This window comes from Choloepus didactylus, chromosome 1 (genome assembly GCF_015220235.1).
Source record: "Choloepus didactylus isolate mChoDid1 chromosome 1, mChoDid1.pri, whole genome shotgun sequence".
Lineage (NCBI taxonomy): Eukaryota > Metazoa > Chordata > Mammalia > Pilosa > Megalonychidae > Choloepus > Choloepus didactylus.
The window spans coordinates 2,494,498-2,515,246 of NC_051307.1; the positions used below are offsets into that span (position 1 = coordinate 2,494,498).

General features: G+C 54.7%; 1 protein-coding gene across 8 annotated transcripts in view; it reads right to left on the bottom strand.

Moving 5' to 3' along the window:
• TRPM2 (transient receptor potential cation channel subfamily M member 2) overlaps positions 1–20,749 on the bottom strand; it is a 71,079-nt gene that overhangs the window by 33,805 nt on the left and 16,525 nt on the right. For 5 of the 8 annotated variants that reach the window (XM_037830578.1, XM_037830568.1, XM_037830596.1 and 2 more), the window contains 10 exons: positions 14,949–15,129; positions 13,617–13,678; positions 12,544–12,744; positions 8,478–8,580; positions 5,848–5,969; positions 5,411–5,743; positions 3,436–3,573; positions 2,144–2,273; positions 1,865–2,010; positions 1,097–1,209 (listed from right to left, as the gene is read on the bottom strand). In XM_037830578.1, the coding sequence (XP_037686506.1) occupies positions 1,097–1,209; positions 1,865–2,010; positions 2,144–2,273; positions 3,436–3,573; positions 5,411–5,743; positions 5,848–5,969; positions 8,478–8,580; positions 12,544–12,744; positions 13,617–13,678; positions 14,949–15,129 (1,529 nt within the window). Of the gene's footprint in view, positions 1–1,096; positions 1,210–1,864; positions 2,011–2,143; positions 2,274–3,435; positions 3,574–5,410; positions 5,744–5,847; positions 5,970–8,477; positions 8,581–12,543; positions 12,745–13,616; positions 13,679–14,718; positions 14,829–14,948; positions 15,130–20,749 lie in introns of those variants that run through there. The other 3 variants (XM_037830613.1, XM_037830618.1, XM_037830627.1) reach the window with 3 other exon arrangements.

The window sequence follows — 20,749 nt, forward strand, 5'->3', positions numbered from 1 at the left end:
TTGGTGGGTGCTGGGCCAGGCAGGGGTCTCCACAGACACTGGGCTGAGTCAGGGGTCTCCGCGGGCAAGGGGTCCTCACTCAGTGGGCGGAGCCAGTGCCACACCCCACTTGCTCAGCCTCTGGGGTTGCCTGGGGTGGTGTGGAGCCAGCCTGGCCTGAGGTCCCCCTTCCTGTGTCCCCAGGGGCAGCCACACCTGCCCAGGCTGCGAATGAGCCGCGGCCTCAATGTGCAGCCCCGGGAGCAGCACGAGGCCATCTGCCCCCGTCCCCAGGGAGCAATGGGTCCCAGGACCCCAGGGCTCGGCCCCTCGTGTTGGTGACCTGCTGCAAACCTGGGCCCCTCTGCGGAAAGGGACACCACAACCCTGCCCCAACATGAGTGTGGCACATGCTCATCGGCACAGACCCGTCATGGGGCCCAGCCCCGCGGCCTCTGCCCTCTGCCAGCCGGCCGGGTGACCCAAAGAGAGGTGCCAGGCGAGCCAGGCAGCACCCGACAGGCCCCGGGGAAACACAAGGTGGGGGGCGTCAGAGGGAAGCCAGGGCAGGGGCTGGTCAAATCAGAGCTGCCACTTGGGGCAGCCAGGGCCAACTCACGCAGGGCCCCCTGACTCAGTTTCCCCATCTGCTCAGGAGCCGGCCTGCTAGTGGCTCTCTAAGGCCCTCCCTGCACGGGGCTGGGGATGGGGGGTGCAGGGACGGGCGGGGGAGGCTGTGGCGGGCACAGAGCCTGGGACCTCGAGCCTCACCACCTCCTGACGACGTCTGCACAGGGTGGGATGGGAGCACCTGCCTTCAGGGACGAGCGGGGAGCAGCTCAGGGCACTGGGGCACTCGAGGAGCACTCAGGGAGAAGAGGGTGCTCAGGGGAAAGGGGAGCTTGGACCCCAGAGATTGCACAGCCACCACAGGTGCCTGGGACAGCCTGAGTGTGCCCGGCCACTGGGGGTGCTTCACGGTCCCGGGGTCCCCCTCCTGCTTCCTGACCCTGCATCTCTAGCGTCTGAGATTCAGCTGACAGGAGGGGAGATGTGCTGGGAGAGGGTCCCGAGCCCAGGCCCCAGCTCCTCCGGCCCCCCAGCCCCCCAGGCGCACCTGAAGGAGACGAAGCCGGTGAGGAGCAGTGGGCAGGCCAGCACGCACAGGAGCACCCGCCACCACCCATTGTCCACGCTGAGCTGGCCCCACCACACCTTGGTCAGGTAGGCCTGCGGGCAGACAGCAGTGGGCTCGGGGGGGCTCACATGCATGTCCCCCTCAGCCCCGGACCCTCCCCCAGTCACAGGGCCACCTGAGCCCCACAGCCATGCAGCCGGCGCCACAGGGATGGCCTCAGGGCTGGGGGCGCCAGGCTGGGGCCTCAGTGGCCAGTGGTGGACAGGCTGGGCCAGGCCCAACGCCGAGGCTCTTGACCCAAATCCTGCCCGGCTCTTCCTGGCCTGGATCTCTTGACACCCAGCTCGGCGGGGGCTGTGGCCTGCAGCAGTGGGCTCCCAGGGGCTGCCTCTCCAGGTCAGGGGGGCTGGGGCAGGACACGGTGGCCCTCACTGCATGACTGGGCAACAGCATGAAGCCGCGTTCTGGGGAAACCCTGTAGTTGGGTCCCTGCAGTGTGCCAGACCCAACCTGGGGAGCAGAGACCCCCCTGGGGTGCCCGGCGCTCAGCCCTGGGGAGGGGTGTCCTGCATCGGGTGGAGGTACAACCCTGTGCCGTGTCTAGCCAGGCCCTTGCTTTGGCTTTAGGTTCCCATCTGCAGATCGGGGACGGAGGAACCTTCCGGGCCTGGAGGACGTGAGCCACTGAGACACCTGAGACCGTGCAGATGGGAGGCTGTATCCCCCAGGGGCTGCCCAGAAGGTCACCTGGACACCTCCGTGGGACACGAACTTCATGTCCTTGGCCTGCAGGGCCAGCTGCAGGCAGGTGGCCTTCCCCCAGGCCTCGGACACACGGATGAGCAGCTTCTGAGCTCTTTCTTCGTCCTTCCGGTAGCACTCGGTGAAGACCCCTGGTTGGGGAGGGAGACCTGGTGGGTCGTGTCACCGAGCCCCCTGGACAGCACCGCCTGGGCGTGGGAGGGGCCTGGACAACGGCGGCTGACCACCCGGGGTCCCCGCCCAAGCCCCCGGCCCCACGCTCACCCACGGCCCTGAGCTCAAAGTCCTCGGCCAGCGCCAGCATCTCCTCCGAGCCGTCCGTGTCCTCCTCCTCCCTGGACAGCTCCTTCAGGATCTTGCTGCAGGCCAAGGCCGCCGCGATGCTGTCCTGGCCCTGGGGACCCGGGAGCCACGCTGAGGACTGGGGGGCCCAGCCAGACCCAGGCGGCCCAGGGGACCCCAGGGCAGTGCAGGCTCGTGGACAGTTACAGCTAAATGAACAACTGAGTCACCCCAAATCGACGTGCCACAGCTTCCTGAGGGAGCGGTCCTCTAAGGGGTCTGCCCCCACCCCCCAGGACAGGGCTGCCCACAGCACAGGCTCAGCCCAGCAGGCACCCCCAGAGCTCCCCGGGCATCTGGGCAACCCCACACATGGGGGTGAGGGGCAGAGCGACCCCAAGGGAAGAAACGGGAACAGCCCACGTGAGTCCCTGTCTGGGATCGGGACTCCTGCCTCGGGGGCACTGCTGTCCTTCCCAGCCCCAGGCCCCAAAGGGGCTGAGAAACTCGCAAGGAAGGAGCTCCAAGGCTGGGGCGGGCGGGGCCGGGGTAGGGACAGGTGAGCCAAGCCAGGGCGGGACCCAGGCCCCGGGAGAGGTCCCCAGCTCCACCAGCCCAGACAGAGTGGGCACTGCCCCTCCCCTCCGTGGGTGGCACCGAGGGGGCGACACAACCCCTGAAAGAGATGTGGAGATACAGACACAGGAGAAAAGGTGCCCTCATTGGCAGAAAACTGTAGGAAACTTTACTCTCCCTTCTGAGAGGAGAATCCACTTTAAGGAAAACGCCGGAGCGAACAGCTTCTGAAGGAGCGGGGAGCTGCTCACGGGCTGCGGCCTTAAGGAGCCGCCTCCTGGACTGGCCGACATTCGGAGTCAGCACCCACTTGGGCTCAGGGCCAGGAACATTCCCTCGGGGCCACCTGAGGAGAAGCGGCCCCTCTGGCGGGGACACTGCTGCCCTGCAGACAGGGTGGCCACAGCCCGCCCCTGACCCCCGGCACATGGGGCTGGGGAGGACGGCACGCCTCCCCGTGGGGTCAGGCAGGCCTCGGCCCTGCGCACAGCTGCGGGAGTGTGGTCAGTGGACTGGCTTCTTCTGCTCAAGGGCTTTTCCTGCCCAGACCTAAGGATGCTCTGCCCCCAACCCTTGACACCCGGGCCCTTCCTGGTTTTAGGAACACCCACTGCCCCCTCCGAGGCCAAGAGCCCACCCCCTCCGCTTGTTGCCTGCTGGGCTCCCGTCATGAGCCTGGAGGGAGCCTGGCCCTTTACCTGAGCCCAGATGATCTCCGCCAGCTCCCTGCGGTTCTGGACGACGGCCCAGATGAGAAGGTCCCGGACTGGGTCCATGGTGAAGGCAGCCTGGCCTGGCGAGCGCTTGTAGAGGGACCGCAGACTCACGCCCTGCACCTGGGGGACAGCAGACAGTCAGAGCCCCCACCCCACAGCGTGTCCCGGGGAGCCCACCCACACCTTCCTACAATCGATCTCCCTGACGCTGGGCCCCACAACGTGCATTTCCCAACCCCCAGATGGTCCTGTGAACACTGGAGATTTTCAAACCAGTGCTCCTTACAAACACACAGATGGTAACACCCATCTAAGGCCTTTGCCACCACCCTTAGACCCGTGGCCATGCCAGGCACTTGAAGTTTCCTGGCTCTGTCTTCTGATGCATCAAAGAAGTAGAATTCTAGCACCAGGCTGCTCCAAGGTGCACAGCTGGGTGCTCCCTGAGGGCACAGACCCCTAGGACCCTGCCTTGGCATCTCCTGCAGAGGAGACAGTGAAGACAGCTACTGTGTGGACAGCCAGGGTCACCTTCAAGCGGAGGGAACCTTGGCCCCAGTCATACCTCACCTACAGGGCGGCCTGAGACCTGGCTTCCTGGGTGGTCAGAGGGTGAACCCACTGAGTTGGGAAGGCTTCCCAGAGGCAGGGAACACACCCCACATATAACACACACACACACACACAACACACACACACTTGCTCTAAGTGAGCAAAGACATTTCCTCAGTGCTCTTCTTTAAAGAAATGAGCTTATGGCTTAAATTACACAGTTAAATGTGAGCTGCTAACCTTGTTACATTCCATCTGCATGTCCTAAGTAACCACAATGGAATAAAGAAGAGCAGAACCACAAATATATAAAACCAAACATCTTCCACAGGGGCAGGCACAAACGTAACACAGCTAATGGACAGCTCACGTCTGAAAGCCTGGGTGAAATGGGGAATTTTCTAGCAGGAAAAAAAAAAAAAAAACTGAAATCTGATCTTAGAAGAGATGGAAAAAACTAAAGAGAGAAATCAGCCAGAAAGAAACTCAGAAAGTCACCAGACCTGCCACTCAAAAAGCCCCAGGCCCCGATGGATTCACAGGGGAATCTACCAAGCTTGTAAGAAACAGTTAATTCCAGCCATTTAAATTGTTCTAGGGTGAAGAAAGAAGGAAGGCCTCCAAATGTTTTTTTCCAGGCTAACATAAAGTTGATACGAGGACCTGATAAGTGTAACCCCAGAGATAAAACTAGCATCACAGGCTTACACATTCTGATGTGAAACCCCTGAAAATACCAGAGACAGAACCCAGCATCCTATTAAACAAATGATACACTGCAATCAAGTCGAGAATAAATAATGGGAATAAAAACAGGATTCACAATCAGGGAATCTATTAACATAATTCACCAAATTCACAGGTCAAAAAAGAAAAGCAGTTTAATATCTTCTAAAGGCATCTGGCAAAACTCAGCACTGATGCTTGGTTTTATCAAACCTTAAAGAATCAGATGGAGATGGACACTTCCCTAACACACACGCAGAAAAGGCCAGCCTCATCCGAATCCGGGAACCACCGCAGGGTGCCCTTAGGGCACCCGTCCCACTGCCTCCATGGCTGAGCACCCTCACACAGACTGGCCTGGCTACACAAAAAAGTCGCTAACACCTGCGAGCAAGACTGGGGTACAGCAGGACTGGAGTACAGGTGTGGGGAGATTATTTCCCCTGCATAACTTTTTGTAGTGTTGGAGTTTCTTAGAAAGGGAGAATATATCTTTTCTAATAAAAACTGAAGCTGATTTGATAAAATTAAAGCTCCTGGGAAATAGGGGGCAGCCCGGGGCGGAGGAGGGGGTGCAGGGGGCAGAGCTCCCCCAGCATGCATGTTGAGTCTGACGGGCAGCAGGAGGTGCGGGGGGCCCTGGGGGGTACAGGGGTCTCGGGGCTCCCCCAGCACGCACGTTGAGTTTGGTGTGCGGCACAGGCAGCAGCAGGCGCGGGTGGTCACCGGGCCGGGGCCGCGGGTAGAGTGGCCGCGTGGAGTCGCCCAGCAGCTCGTGCAGCACCTGCGCCACGTGGTGCATCTGCAGCGGGGGGGCGGCAGGGTCCTCCACCAGCACCTTCTGCAGCTTGCAGCGGAACAGGCAGGAGGACTCCAGGTTCTCATACAGGTAGAGCAGGGTGTCCCAGGTGACGAACTCCTTCAGCTGCACGCCGTTCTCCAGGAAGAGCTTCACGAACTCAGGCTTATTGGAGATGAGGGCGGCCGCCATCACGGGGTGCAGATCAGCAGGCTGAGTGGGGAGCATCGTGGAGGGGTCAGGTGGGGACTGTGGGCTCTGGCCCCAGGCCACCGGCCCCCACGGGCTCCAGGCACAGGTGGCCCCCCACAGCTCACCTTCCACTGCCACTCGCCGCTGAAGATCTCGCTCCGAGCAATGTCCACGCGGTTCCAAGCCACGGCCAGCTTCAGCTGGTGGTCCCAGTTCTCGTGGCCAAAGTGGCCATGGTTCTGAGAGGCTGCAGGCAAAAGTGGGCACATCAGGGGTCCACTCCTTCCACACCCCTGCTGTCTTAAAAAGTCAGAAACTGGGGGGCTGAACTTCAACTTCACCTCCCCGTCGTTTTCAGGAACTGCAGTGCAGGCTGCAGACCCCCCCCCACCCCGAGCACCTCTGCAATAGCAATTTCATCTCAGCCTCAGCATGCCTCCACCATGTGAAATTCCAAAATGGGCAAAACTAATCCATGGTGCCAGAAAGCACATCACCAGTGGCCGGGTGCCAGTGACAGAGGGAGGATTGGCTGCAAAGGGGCACGAGGAGATGTTCTGTGTCTTGATTTGGTGGGTGTTTGGTGCATATATAGAGAGGTGTATATGGACATACTGTTAAAAATTATGTAGCAATAAATGTAAAATGGGTGCATTTTACTGTTTATAACTCAGTCAAGTTTTCAAGGGGTTATTTTTTATGGGAAAATCATATATATGTCCATATAATAAAAGAGTCCCTTCCCCCAACCCCAGAGGTCAACTCCCTTTCCCAATCATTAATTTAATTACAATCATTAAATTTGTTTGCTTCTGGAAATAAATGTTCTCCTTCTCTCTCTCAATCACCTCGTAAAGGCCACCAATCATTTCTGCCCATCCTGCACAAGTGAGTGCACATCACACATACTGTCCACTGAAACACAGAAGCTATAATGACATTTTTACTGAGGAATAAATGCACACATGCACACAATAAAGTGCACAAATCCTAAAAGTCTAGCTTGACGGCCTTCTACATCCGTACACCCCTGCAGAGCAGGCACCAAGGTCGAGGTACAGGCCTTCCCAACCCTGGGAGGTTCCCTGAGCCCCTCCCCAGCCAACCCCAGCCCTGGAAGTCACCCCCAGTTCTATCACTATAAATTAGTTTTGATTGCTCTTGAGCCATGTAGCGATAGACAAAGAGCGGGAGTCCTTGGAATCCGGTGTCCATCGCTTGTGTCACTCCTGCAAGGTCTGTCGTTGCCTGCGAGCAGCATCTCACCTTTCACGTCTCCGGGTGCCCTCGGGCTGTGGGGATGCCACGGAGCAGAGCAGAGCTCAGAGAGCTGTGCTGAGCTGCCAGGGGGGGAGCAGCCGATTAAGACAAAGAGCCCAGATGAGAGCAACAGTCAAGCCTTGAATCGCTCCCTGTGCAAGCAAGAGGCCAACTCAGAGGAAGCACCAGCTGCCCCCGTTCCGCCTTCTACGGAACGGCACCTCGGGTGAGCCTTCTCACCACTGATGAGGCCCCGAACCAAAGGCTCCTGCCGCCGCCTGGCCCTCAGGGCCAGGAGGAGGAATGCAGGCTCGGAGCAGGCACCAAGTTGGGGTGCAGAAAAGGGATTGCCAGGCTCTCCGTCTTCGCCCGGATCTTATCTGATGGATGAGAGCACGGCCAGCCCGGGAGCCTGAGCCTGTGGGCACACCTCCCTGCAGAGCCGGCTGCGCCTCGGCCGTGCACCTGGCCGTGGGGGGAGGACTGGTTCCCCGGGAGCCGCGGGGGGAAGCCCTGTCGTTGCCTGCGGCCGGGCCTGGAAGAGCACACGCAGGATTTGGGCCAGGAGCCGACTCCTCCGACACGCCGGGGTCCGATCGTGCCCCCCGGAGGCCCCCTGCCCCAGCCGAGGGGGGCCACGGCGGCTTTTGAGTTTCACCAGAGATGGACTCTCGGGAGTCCCTGTGCTCATTACTTTTGGACCGTTTCCAAGAAGAAGCAAAGGAGAGACAGACATTCTACACCGTCTTGAAGATGTCTCTGGGTTTTGATTTAACCATCCCGTTGTTTGTGTGCGGGTTTATGTGCAGTATCAAGCCCTTTTGTAAGAGGGTAGAAAACCGATGTAAAGAAATGCAATTAAAGTTCGGCCCGCACCACAAAGGCCCCCCACTCCTCAGGCTGCGTCTGTGCCGCGAGGGGCCCGGGCTCAGCCTGGAGAGTCCCCCTGCCCCGCGGAGGGCGAGGAGCCGGGCAGCGGGGGCCGCAGGGGCCGCACCAGGGCTCCCGGGATGGCAGGACGCGCAGGGAAGGCCCAGGGAGCATCGGGCGTCTCTCCAGGAGTGCGGGAAGAGGACGTGGTGGACGGCGCCCCGGAAAGCCTGGGCCGGAAGGCAGAAGTGACCAGGAGGGCGTTTCAGCTCCGTGTCTTATTTTCCGTGAGGTCTCTTTTCTGCCTTCTGCGGCACGGGAGTTTAAGCCCGAGGGGAGTCAGGAGAGGTGACTTCTGCAGTTTTCCTTCTACCCCAAAATTTCTACCTGATGATTCACTCAAGACGATCGTTGAGGAAAGGAGCTTGTCCCCCCAGCCTTGGGCAATGGGCACCCACTGTCCGGCAGCCACCCTCCCGCCAGCACCACCTGCCCCCACCTTCTAACGGACAGGGAGATCGAGGGGCTCCCAGCATCACGGCACCTCCAGACCTGGACTGAGCCCCTCATTCCGGCACCTTCCACCGAGTTCAGAGCACAGCGTCCCACATTCCCCAGCCCTCACCTTTCAGTAAGGCCTGCAGGATGGCCACATCCACGTCCTGCTGGCCATCCTTGCCCTCCCGGAAGATGGTCAGCAGCTGCCGCCTCCGGACAATGTCTTGGATCTGCAACAGGACAGCCCGCAGGTGAGACAGGTGGACAGGTGAGCTTCCTGCTTCCCAGAGGACCCGGAAACGGAGGTGCAGACACAGGCCGGAACCCTGGCACCAGTCCTGGCTGCTCGGACAGGAGGGGCCACCACTCGCCACCCTCCTTACTCTCCCCACCCGAAAACAGCGGAGACCCCTAGGGACCAATGACAGCATGGCTGCGAGGGCGCTGCAGGGGACACACGGCCCAGGGGCGGTGACCCGGCGTCTGCAGAATGCCCAGCATGTCGCCTCAAGCAAGGCTTCCCCTCCTGGCCCCGCCCTGGGCCCAGGTCATTTCTCACCCTACCACCTACCTGCCTATCTACCTCCACACCTACCCACTTACCTGCCTATCTACCTATCTACCTACCCACTTACCAGCCTATCTACCTACCCGCTTACCTACTACCTACCTGCCTATCTACCTACACACTTACCAACCTATCTACCTCCACACCTACCCACCTACCTGCCTATCTACCTACCCATCTACCCACTTACCTGCCTATCTACCTACCCACCTACCTGCCTATCTACCTACCCGCTTACCTACTACCTACCTGCCTATCTACCTACCCATTTACCACCCTATCTACCTACCTACTTACCTACCACCTACCTGCCTATCTACCTACCCACTTACCTGCCTGTCTACCTACCGGCTTACCTACCACCTATCTACCTACCCACCTACCTGCCCATCTACCTACCCGCTTACCTATCATGTACCTGCCTATCTACCTACCCATCTACCCACTTACCTGCCTATCTACCTACCCACTTACCAGCCTATCTACCTCTACACCTACCCACTTACCTGCCTATCTACCTACCTGCTTACCTACCACATACTTGCCTATCTACTTACCCACTTACCTGCCTATCTACCTACCCGCTTACCTACCACCTACCTGCCTATCTACCTACCAATCTACCCACTTACCTGCCTATCTACCTACCCATCTATCCATCCATCCACCCATCCATCCATTCATCTATCTATATATCTGTCATCTTTATCATCCATACATCTATGAATTATTTAGCTATCATCTAACTGTATCCACATCTCTATCATCTATCTATATCTATCATCTATCTACCCATCTATCTCTATCTTCTCTATCTACCCATCTATCTACCATCTAGCCTCTTCCATCTGTCTATATATCTATCCATTGATCATCAATTTCATCCATTTTCTACCATCTAGCCATCATCTATCTCTCCATCTACCATCAAGCTGTCATCTATTTATGTATCTCCGTCCATCTATCTACCATCCAACCATCTTCCAGCCATCCATCCATCTATCTATCCATCCATCCCTCCAACCGTCCATCCATCTCTATCTGTCTATCTGCCATCTGTCCACCACCTGGCCATCATCTCCCAGCTCATGGCTCCTCAATATCGCCCTTTACCCTGTGGCCAAGGTGGGCATTCCACAAAAGCCTCTTACCACACGTTCCCCTCCCAAAAAGCTGCCAGGGACTCCCCACCCACACTCCCCAAATAAGTTTCAGTCCCCTCCCCAGCTCTCCAGGCCCTCTACCCCCTCCACCTGCCTCCCTAGCCCCTGCACACACCTTCCCTCTCCCCAGCTGGCCAGCCGTGCCCCGTGCCTCCTGCAGCCCACTCCCCTGCTGCAGGGCAGCCTCACACACCCCGCCTCCGTCCCTAAGAGCCCAGACATTCCCCTTTCATGGCGCCAGCTCTCCTGTCGATTTCAAATCACTTCTGGGCTCCTTCCCCAGCCCCAGCTCTGTCCACAGCCCCAAGAGCGTCCTGAAGTTACTCTGGCACCTGGTTCACACAATAAAGGAGACGAGTCCTCTTACTGAGCCCCACAGATGATGCCACGCCATGCTCTGGCTGAGCTGCTAACTATCCCATTTCACAGACAAGAAATGCCACAAGCAATTTCCCGCAGCGCCATGGCGACTGAGTGTTGGCTGTGGGCCCCTGTGCTGAGACCCCCGCACTGGCCACCCAGGCCCTCCAGCCCCCCACCCATTCATCACCATCACCCAAGGTCCAGGGTCAGGCCGGGACAGAGGACTGGGAGGGAGCAAGTTGGTAATGACTGTGGAGCCGGGGGCCTCCCACTGGACGAGACCGACCACCAATGACGCTCCCCTGGAAATGATGCGACGGAGTTGTTCAAACACCACTTTCAGGGCTTTCTGGTCGTGTGTTACTTGGCAATGAAGAAAAGGCTAAAAACACAGCAGCACCTTTAGACACAGAAGGTTAGACTCAGTTCTGAGAATCGCCTGGATCATTTATAGCCAACTGCAGAAAGGCTGCTGCGTCCGCCCCCCAGATCTCCAGGGTGGACGGAGGAGCACGGCCCCCGACAGCCAGGGTTGGGCTGAGCGCAGCGTTTTCATAGACTGTGCCGACGTGGGCACTGAGTTGATTTGTTCTCCTGTTGGACAAAAACCATCTCGGAACAGCCACATCTAATGAGGTCACTCTGGTGCTATAATAAGGCACAGATGGATGCACAGCCCCACGGGACCCCTAGTCGTAGAACTGCCCCCACCTTCCAATCCAGTGCAAGCCCTGCTCCCCGAGACCCTGCCCCAATCATCCACCCGGGCCCAGACGCCACAGCAGGGTCTCTAACTCCTCTCCAGTGTGCCCCTTGCACCTTGGGGCAGACGCCCAGCTGCTCAAGGAGAGGCAGCAGTCTGTCTGTCTCTGCTGGAGGGTGCTGGCTGCACACACACCCAAGCTTAGCCCAGTCTAGTCGGTGGCTCCACAGACCTACCCTGCCCAGCACACCTCGGTCCCCTAAAGCATTTCATCTGTATGTCCAGCTGTTTCTGCAGCCTTGTTTATCTTTCTGGGTGGGAAACACGCAGAAGCCAGCCCCGATTGATCGCTGGGGAAACCGAGGGTCAGTGAGGAGCACAACGCCCTCTCGAGGAACCCTTGGGAGACGAGGGGCTACGTGGCCTGGGACAGGGTGACCACAGACCCTGGAGTTTGGAGTGTGGCCAGAGATGGCGGGACAGCTGACCTGTCCACGCTGTCCCCTTTCAAGGCTGGGGTTCCAGGCAGGGACTGGGTCTCTCTGCAGGCTGCACCTAAGGGGCCATCTGAACCCCAACTTCGGGCCTGGGGAGACGGCCGCTTCTGAGGCTGATGCCACCCACACCCCAGGCCTCCCGGCTGAGCCCACAGAAAAGGGCCGTGCCCACCACTGAAGACGGACGTGGGCCTGGACATCTGAGCGGCAGGGTCACGTCCCAGGGTGCCCTGTGTCCACTCCAGCTGCCACGCCCACAGCACAGTGGAGCCGCTGCCCATGGGGAAGGGCTGCCCTTTGGGGAGCAACCAGCCTCTCCCGTGCCCCACAGTCTCCAACCCCCCGAGACCAGGGTCCCCTGGAGTGCTTACTGAGCACCCATCCCTGGGCTGGCCCGAGACTGTGATGCCCACAACTGAGGAGCAACCCTGACTCTCCACCCCGGAGGCTCTGCCGTGTGACATGTGGGCCCTGGGCTGAGGGCGCAGACCCTGCGCTGGGCACCCGCTGCCGTCACCTGGCAGCTCTCCCTGCGGCCATCTCGGCTGAGGCCTGGCCCTGGCCCGCTGTCCCTCTGCCACCCCTCGCCGGGGCCCCAGCACGCACAAGGCGCCTCTGCCCAGAGCAGCTGCCCGCTCGGCCCTGCGGCCCAGCCCCTCTGCTCGCCGGGTGCACACCTGAAGTCCCGGGGTTGGACGACTCAGAGGGCCCTTGGCAAGTTGCCGAGCGATCGCCTGACCTGGCCGGCAGCCCGCTGCCCCCAGAGGCCAAGGGGAGGCTCAGCCGATCCCCAGGCTCTCGCCTCTGGCTCAGAGCCCCTCGCCCTCTGCACCCGACCTGGCCCGGTGGGCGCTGCCTGCTGACGGCAGACCCCAGTCCCTGCATGCCCCGGGGCTCACCTTCTTGGTCCACTCGACGATCCTGTTCTCCGTGAAAGTTGCAAACATTTCCCGGAAGTGCACGCTCAGTTTCTTCTGAATCAGGGATATGGTGATCTCGGGGACGGGCAGGCCGGACACCTGGGCAATGACGTCAGCCACGCGGCCCGAGCCCTCCACGACGACGCACGGCGTGCCATGGGTGATGGCGTTGTAGATGGTCTGCGGGGAGGGAGGGTGAGCCCACCCGCCCCAAACCCCCACCCCGAGCCCCACCCCGGACCCCCAGCCGGCCCTGTCGCTTCCTGGAGTGGAGAACTCCCTGCGTTCAGCTTTAATTTCAGCCTAACTCGCCACTGCGCAAGTGAGAACGACCACAGTTTGGTGGCACTGACCACTGGGGAGGAGAGGGGCCCGTGGGACAGGCAGGGGCTTCCGTGCTGCCCCTCCGCCCGCCTCAGCACCACTGCGACAACGGGGCTCCGCCGAGGGAAGTGGGAGCCGGCCCCACAGACGGGTGACAGCTGCAGCTCAGGGCCACGCTGCCCCCCGAGGCCCAGGGCTGAGCCACCGGAGGCCGAGTCCACCCAGATCCGGGAAGTGGCCTCTAACCGGGGCAGGGATCCGAGCAGAGGACTCAGCTCGCACGGGGAGAGGGGCCCCAGTGCCCCAGGGGTCCCCATCCAGCCAGGCTCCCCAGGGCTCGCTTCTGACCTCCTGAGCTCACAGTCCCACAGCAGGGACACCTTCTCCTGTCCTGTGAGCAAAACGCCCCTACTCCGGCCCCAGGCCTGCAGGCTGGAGCATCAACCTTCCCGCAGCAGAAATGAGGCGTGCTAGCGTTCGGTCTGGGGTAGGGCTGCGGGGCCTGTACTTCTGGAACCCTCCTGGGGCCATCTGGGTTAGGGTTCCGGAAATCAGCAACTTGGCTGCCCCTGGCTCTCTCCCCGGCCCGTCTCCTCCACTCCAGCCAGCTGCCTGGTGGCTCCCGCTTTCTCCATCTCCTGCCAGTGACCCCCTGGGAGCCGCGCTGGCCAGGCGCTGTCCCTCCTGCGTCAGGCCCCGCGAGCCCCCCGCCCCCACCCGGTACTCACGTTCAGTGTGCCAGGGCCGCCCTCCAGCACCACACAGACTATGGGGATCTTGATGGCCATCCCTGGGGCAAAGCAGGGAGCCCCGAGTTAGGGATGCGGGGCTAAAACCCCCGCCCTAGCAACCCTCCTCCCCACACCCCTGCCAGCACCACCGAGGAGATTGGACGGCCTCCCCGGTCTCAGGTGCAGGCAGCTTAGGAGACAGGTCACAGGGGGCCGTGGCTTTTAAAGGCCGACACTCCAGAGTTCACAGGTGATTTACTTATTCCACGTAAATCACAGCAAATCCACGAACACCTGTCATCAGGCCCATGTGCACCCCACCCCCACTGGCATTCTTGGGGGGGGGTGAGGGAGGGCTTTGGATGATCAGAGTGACCCCAGAATTTCCCTGGCCTGTCTTCTCTACCGGGCAGGCCACACTGGTGGGCCATGGCAACCACGGACCACCAGCTGCTCTTACTCTCTGCAACCCTTTTTGCGGCTCCTCAAAACCTGGGCAGGCCTCTGGGAACGTCTCCAGCCAGGGGAGCGCACCCCACGAGCCTGCCCATCCAGGAGGTCTGTCTTCTCCTCTCCACTCGGTCGGCCCCTGAGGCCCCAGCCCTGCAGCAAGGGGAGCTTGTGAAGACTTTAGAAATCGCTTTACTCAGCAGCAAATGAACTTCTCCGGGCACCATTGGTGACCTCGTCATCTTTGCTCCCTCACTCCCCATCCCGGATCCCCTAGTCAATGTGGGGGCTCTGCAAGGGTGCCCTGGACTGGGAGGTCCAGACTCTCTGGTCACAAACACAAATCTCAGACCTGCAGAGTCAGAGACTCTGGGGCAGGCCCCGTGCCCGTGCTCCAACAGCTCTCCAGATGTCTGATGCTCGTGAGCCCCCTGTCCCAAGAAGCCCCAGTCAGCCCAGGACGCCCCCTCCTCATCGTGATCGCAGCTCCCTTTCTCACCCCTCCCCAAATCAAGGGCAAAATCCTGGGTATCTGACCTCCTAAAAGTCCCTGAATCCATCCCATTCCATCTCCAAGGGAAAAGCTATCACATCTGAGCTTGGTGCATCCTGATTTCTGAACTTGAGACTGTGGTTTAAAGTGATTTACCTAAGGGTAAGTTTTTACCCAAGAGTGAGCAGCAATGCCGGGGGCCTGCTCTGCCTTTCCTTCCTTCCTCGGGTTAAAGGGCTGTCTCACGGGGCTGGGAAAGTGTCCCCCAGTGAGCGAAGTGTAAAGAGATGAGCAGACATGTGGGGCCACAACGCCAGCACCACGCTCCCAACGTGGGGCCGGCCCCTGTGCCCCTGGCCTGAGTGCCCGGGAGGCACCCTGCTTACCTCCCTTCTCCTTCGTCTGCTCTGATATGAACTTCTCCAGCTTGGTCCTCAGGGGAATCTCCACCCCGTACCGGCCATGGGTGCCATCGTCCACGAGGATGAAGTGGGAGTGGTTGCTGTCCAGACAGGTGAGCTGGCCCTGGCCCTCCTCGTCCAGCACGTACTCGGCAGGGAAGCTGCCCTGAGGGGCAGGGCAGGGAGGCAAGAGAACAGATGGGTCATTCGGCATCTTTAACACGGGAACGTGACAGCGCCCCAAAGATGTCGGGTCCTAACCCTACCACTCCTAAATGTGACCTTGTTGGAGAAAGGGTCTTTGCAGAGGGAGATTGTCTGGATGATCTGGGTGGCCCCAAATGCCAACATGAGTGCCCTTATGGGAGATTTGACATGAGAACCCAGAGAAGACAGTGTGACCTCGCAGGCGGGGGCTAAATGCCCACGAGCCACCAGAAGCTGGCAGGGGCAGGGAGGCCTCTCTCCTAGAGCCTCTGTAGGGAGGTGTAGGCTATCTGATCTCTGATTTCTGATTTCTGGCCTTCAGAACAGTGAGGGGATTAATTTCCATTGCTCTAAGCCACCAGGTCTGGGGTAATGTGTGAGAGCAGCCACAGGAACCGAGGAAACAGCTGCTGGAGCACCGCCCAGGTGTGCACAGCGGGTGGAAGTTCTACAAGGGCCTTCAGGGCCAGCTTCTTTCTGTCATCCACAGAGGATGGAAATGTGTGTAAGGACAGTCTTGGGGATGGGGACTTGGAAGTCATCCAACCTCTCTTGGCCTCCGTCTTCCACTCAGAAAAATGAGGGTTCCAGGCAGAAATGTCCTGCCCAGGCCGACACGGAAGGAGGACAAAGGCCAGGCAGCAGCAGGCAATTCCCTTGCTGGGCCCCTTGTGGGCATTTGTGACTGACAAGGAATCCCCATTCCGAAGGGGCATTTCCCCCTGGGAAACGAGTGCACCACGGGCTCTACCCGAGCAGACGGAGGGTCGTTTCAAGCGCATCACCCGTGGGCAGTACAGGAGAACTGCCTCGGCATGCCACGGGCCAGTTTTGTCAGCAAACATTCCCAACTTTGTGAAGTAATAACATGTCCGCTATGTCAAATGTAATGTGTCCTTAAAAATACTACTGAATGAATCAAATTATCTTTTCCAACTCACATCTCCAAAGTAAAGCAACTGCTTCTCACTGTGGCAGCCCAGTAAGAGAGAGGACTGCTCTGCCTTCAGTTCTAAGAGATAAGATCACCAGGGGGACTGGCTGTCTGAAATCACACTATCATGACACCTAAGCTGGAAGAGACCTGGAAGTGAAAGAGTTAAAAGCTTGAGCTCTCTAACCATATGCTGTCTATAAGAGGCTCACTTTAGATCCAAAGACACAGAGATTAAAAGAGAAAAAAAAACAGAGAAAGATATTTCATGCAAATAGTAAGCAAAGAGCTAGGGTGGCTATACTAATGACAGACAAAATAGTCTTCAAGTTCAAAAATTGTTAGAAGAGACAAAGGACATTATATATTTACAAAAGGGTCAATTCAGCAAGAAGATATAATAATCATAAACATATATGCACCCAATAACACAACCCCAAATTATATGAAGCAAAAATTGACACAACAGAAGGGAGAAACAGATAGTTCTACACTAATGGTTAGAGACTTCAGTATCCCAGTTTCAATGATGGAACTGGGTAGAGGATCAATGAAGAAATAGAAGACCAACTAGAGCTAACAGGCATCTCTAGAACACACCACCAAACAATAACAGAGCACACATCCTTCTCGAGCGCACATGAAATGGTCTCCAGGACAGACGACATGTTAGGCCACAGAACAAGCTCCCCAAATTTAAAATGACAAAATCGTACAAACTGTCTTATCTGATCACAATGGAATGAAACTAGAAATCGATAAAAGGAAAATTCACAAATATGTGGAACTTAAGCAACACACTTTTAAGCAATCAATGGGTCAAGGAAGAAATTAGAAGAGAGATGAGAAAATACTTTGAGATGAATGAAAATGGAAAACAAAACAAAACTTGTGGGATGCAGCTAAAGCAGTACCTAGAAGGAAATTTACATCTGTAAATGCCTACATTAAAAAAGAAGAAAGACCTCAAGACCTAACTTTACCCCCTAAGGAATCAGAAAAATAAAATCTAACAGAAGGAAGGAAATAATAAAGATCGAGCAGAGATAAATGAAACAAAGCACAGGAAAACAACAGAGAGAATCAACAAAACCAAAATTAGGTTCTTTAAAAAGACAACAAAATTGACAATCCATTACCTAGACTAAGATAAAAATAAAGGAGACTCAAATTACTAAAATCAGAAATGAAATTAGGGACAATAGTACCAACCTTACCAAAATAAAAATGATTGTAAGAGAATACTATGAACAGTTTTATACCAACAAATTAGATAAAATTAGATGAAATGGAAAAATTCCTAAAAAACACATCAGTTACCTAAACTAACTTGAGAAGAAATAGAAAATCTCAACAGATGAATAACAAGTAGAGACTGAATCAGTCATCAAAAACCTCCCAACGAAGAAGAGCCCAGGACCACATGCCTTCACTGGTGAATTAATTTAAACAATAATTAAAGCCAATACTTCTCAAACTGTTCCAAAACATAGAAGAGAGGGAATACTTCCTGCTTTTTCCCCTAAGACCGAAGTCAGACAAAGACATCACAGGTAAGTTACAGGACAATATTTCTTATGGATATGGATGCAAAAATCCTCAACAAAATACAAGCAAACCAAATCCAGCAACATATATCAAGAATGAAACACTAGAGAACCTAAGATGGCGGCAAGGTGTGCTCTGAGAATTGTGTCATCAATCAATCAATAACTGCTCCCAGGGTGACGATAACGCACCACCACTACTGCTGCTCTCTGGGCCCTGTCTACAGAGCACTGGAGGTCTGGGTGAGGACTTCTTGGCCGTCTCCTGAGCTCCCTTGGTAGGACTCATAAAATTAAAGTGGAATGACCCAGTATGATCAGCCCAAATCAACGGTAGTCCTGAAAACTCTAAAGAATACCTGGGTCCCTATCTGAGACTCTATGAAAGTTTCATTCTATAATAAGTTCACTAAGCTTATTCTTCAGAAATTTAAATCCTTCAGAGTTGTCCTATGCCAACTAAGTCCCAAAACCCAGAGGCAATAACCTCTTCAAGAACATCAACCAGATGTGTCCCCTTTTCCCATAATGTCAACACCACTTTTCAACATGAACAAGTTAGGGTGGTCACTGCCTAGACATCCCCAAGTAATTAAACTAGAGGAAGGGGTAGCAACAGACAAGATGGAATTTAACAAAGGATTATGAATACTGAATTTCTATATAATTTTCTTTTTCTTAGTTGCTGGGGTATTGGAATAGCTAGAAGGAAAGAACTGAAATGGTGGAATCAAACCCACAGCATTCTTTGAAATTTGCTCTATAGCTACTTGTTAAATTATAATTTGAAAGTTGTCACCTTTTCGTATATTTGTTATATCTCACAATAAGGAAATAACTGAAACAATGGTACTGTAACTCATAAATTTTTGGAAATTTCCTATATAACTGTTTGTTAAATCATACTTTGAAATTTATTACCTTTTGGCATATATGTTATATTTCACCATAGAGAAATAACTGAAACTGTGGAACTATAACCCATAAAATTCTTTGAAATTTGCTGTCAACTACTTATTAAATTGCACTTGGAAAGTTAAAAAAAAAAAAAAAAAAAGAATGAAACACCAAGTGGGATTTATCCCAAGAATGCAAGATTAGGTTAACATCCAAAAATCAACTGATGTAAAATATCCTATCAATAGAATAAAAAACAAAAATTGTAGGATCATCTCAATAGAGGCAAAAAAAAATGTATATTAAAAAATCCAACATCTTTTCATGATTAAAAAAAAAAAACCAACAGACTATAAATAGAAGGGAACTTCCTCAGCCTTGTTAAGGCACTTATGAAAACCCAAAGCTAATGTGTGGGGCTGGATGCTTTCCCTCTAAGACCAAGAACAAGACAAAGATGCCCACTCTTGCCACTTCTATTCACCATTGTGCTGGAGGTTCTTCCAGGGCAATTAGGCAAGAACAAGAAGTAAAAGGCATCCAGATGTGAAAAGAAGAAGTAAAACCATCTCTATTTGCAGATGAGATGATCTTATAAATATAAAAAGTCCCAAGAAATCCACTAAGAAACTTAGAAGTAACAAACAAGTTCAGCAAGTTTGCAGGATACAAGATCAATTTACAAAAATCAATTGTATTTCTCTACATTAGCAATGAACAATCCAAAAATGAAATTACAGAAGGTTTCATTCACAATAGCATCAAAAAAATCAACTACTTAGGAATAAATTTTTAACAAAAGCAGTGCAAAACATATCCTTTGAAAACTACAAAATATTGTAGAGAGAAATTAAAGTTCTAAATAAATGGAAACACATCATATGTTCACAAATTAGAAGATTAACATTGTGAAGATGACAATACTCCCCTTTTAGAATCCCACCTGACTTCTTTGTAGAAACTGACAAGGTCATTTTAAAATTCATATGGAATTGCAAGAGACCCATAATAGCCAAAACAATCTTGAAAAGAAGAGCCAAGTTGGAAGACTCACACTTGCCGACTTCAAAACTTACTACAAAGCAACAGTAATCAAGACACAGGGATAAACACAGAGGCCAATGGCATAAAGTTGAAAATCCAGAAATAAAAGTATGTGTCTAAGATGAACTGATTTTTGACAAAGGGGCCAAAACCATTCAATGGGAAAGACTCATCTTTTCAACATATGCTGGAAAAACTGGATGGTCACATGCAAAAGAAGTTGGATCCTTACTTCACCCCATAGACAAAAATGAATTCAAAATGGATCAAAGACCTAAACGTAAGGGTGAAAACCAGAAAACTCTTAGAAGAAAACACGGGAATAAATCCGCACGACCTCAGATTTGGCAAAAGATTCTTAGATATGACACCAAAAGCACAAGCAACAAAAGAAAAAATGGATAATTTGGAGTTCATCCAAATCAAACACTTTTGTGCTTCAACGGATACCATTAAGAAAGTGGAAAAAAAAAACTGAGAATGGGAAAAATTTTTGCAAGTCGTATATCTGATAAGGGACTTGTTTCTAGAATATATAAACTCTTACAACTCAGCAACAAGAAGGCAGACAACCCAATGAACAATGGGCAGGGCTCTGAATAGACATTTCCCCAAAGAAAACACATAAATGACCAACAAGCACACGAGCAGCTAGCACGTCCCACCCACCAGGACGGCTGCAAAAACCACAGAAGGTAAGGAGGGCTGGGGGGTGTGGGGCAGCTGGAGCCCTCCCGCAATGCCGGCGGGAACGGAAAATGGTGCAGCCGACACGGAAAACAGCTGCGTGGTTCCTCCAACAGTTAACTGGTACGTGACCCAGCAGCTCCTCCCCGGCTACACCCCCAACACTGCCCACGCGTGTTATTCACAACCGCCCGGGGAGCAGCCCCACGCCCATCAGCGGATGGTGCAGAAACAGCAGAGCACCTGCAGCCGTAAAAGCAGCGAAGTGCTGATTTGTGCTACAACCTGGATAAACTCGAAAAACATTATTCCAGGTGAAAGAAGCCAGGCACCGAAGGTCACATAGTGTATGATTCCTTTAGATGAAATATTCAAAATAGGCAAATCCACAGAGAAGGGCAGAGAGTGTCTTTTGAAGATGATGACACCATTTTGGAACTCTAAATGCCCCTGAATCGTATGCTTAAAAA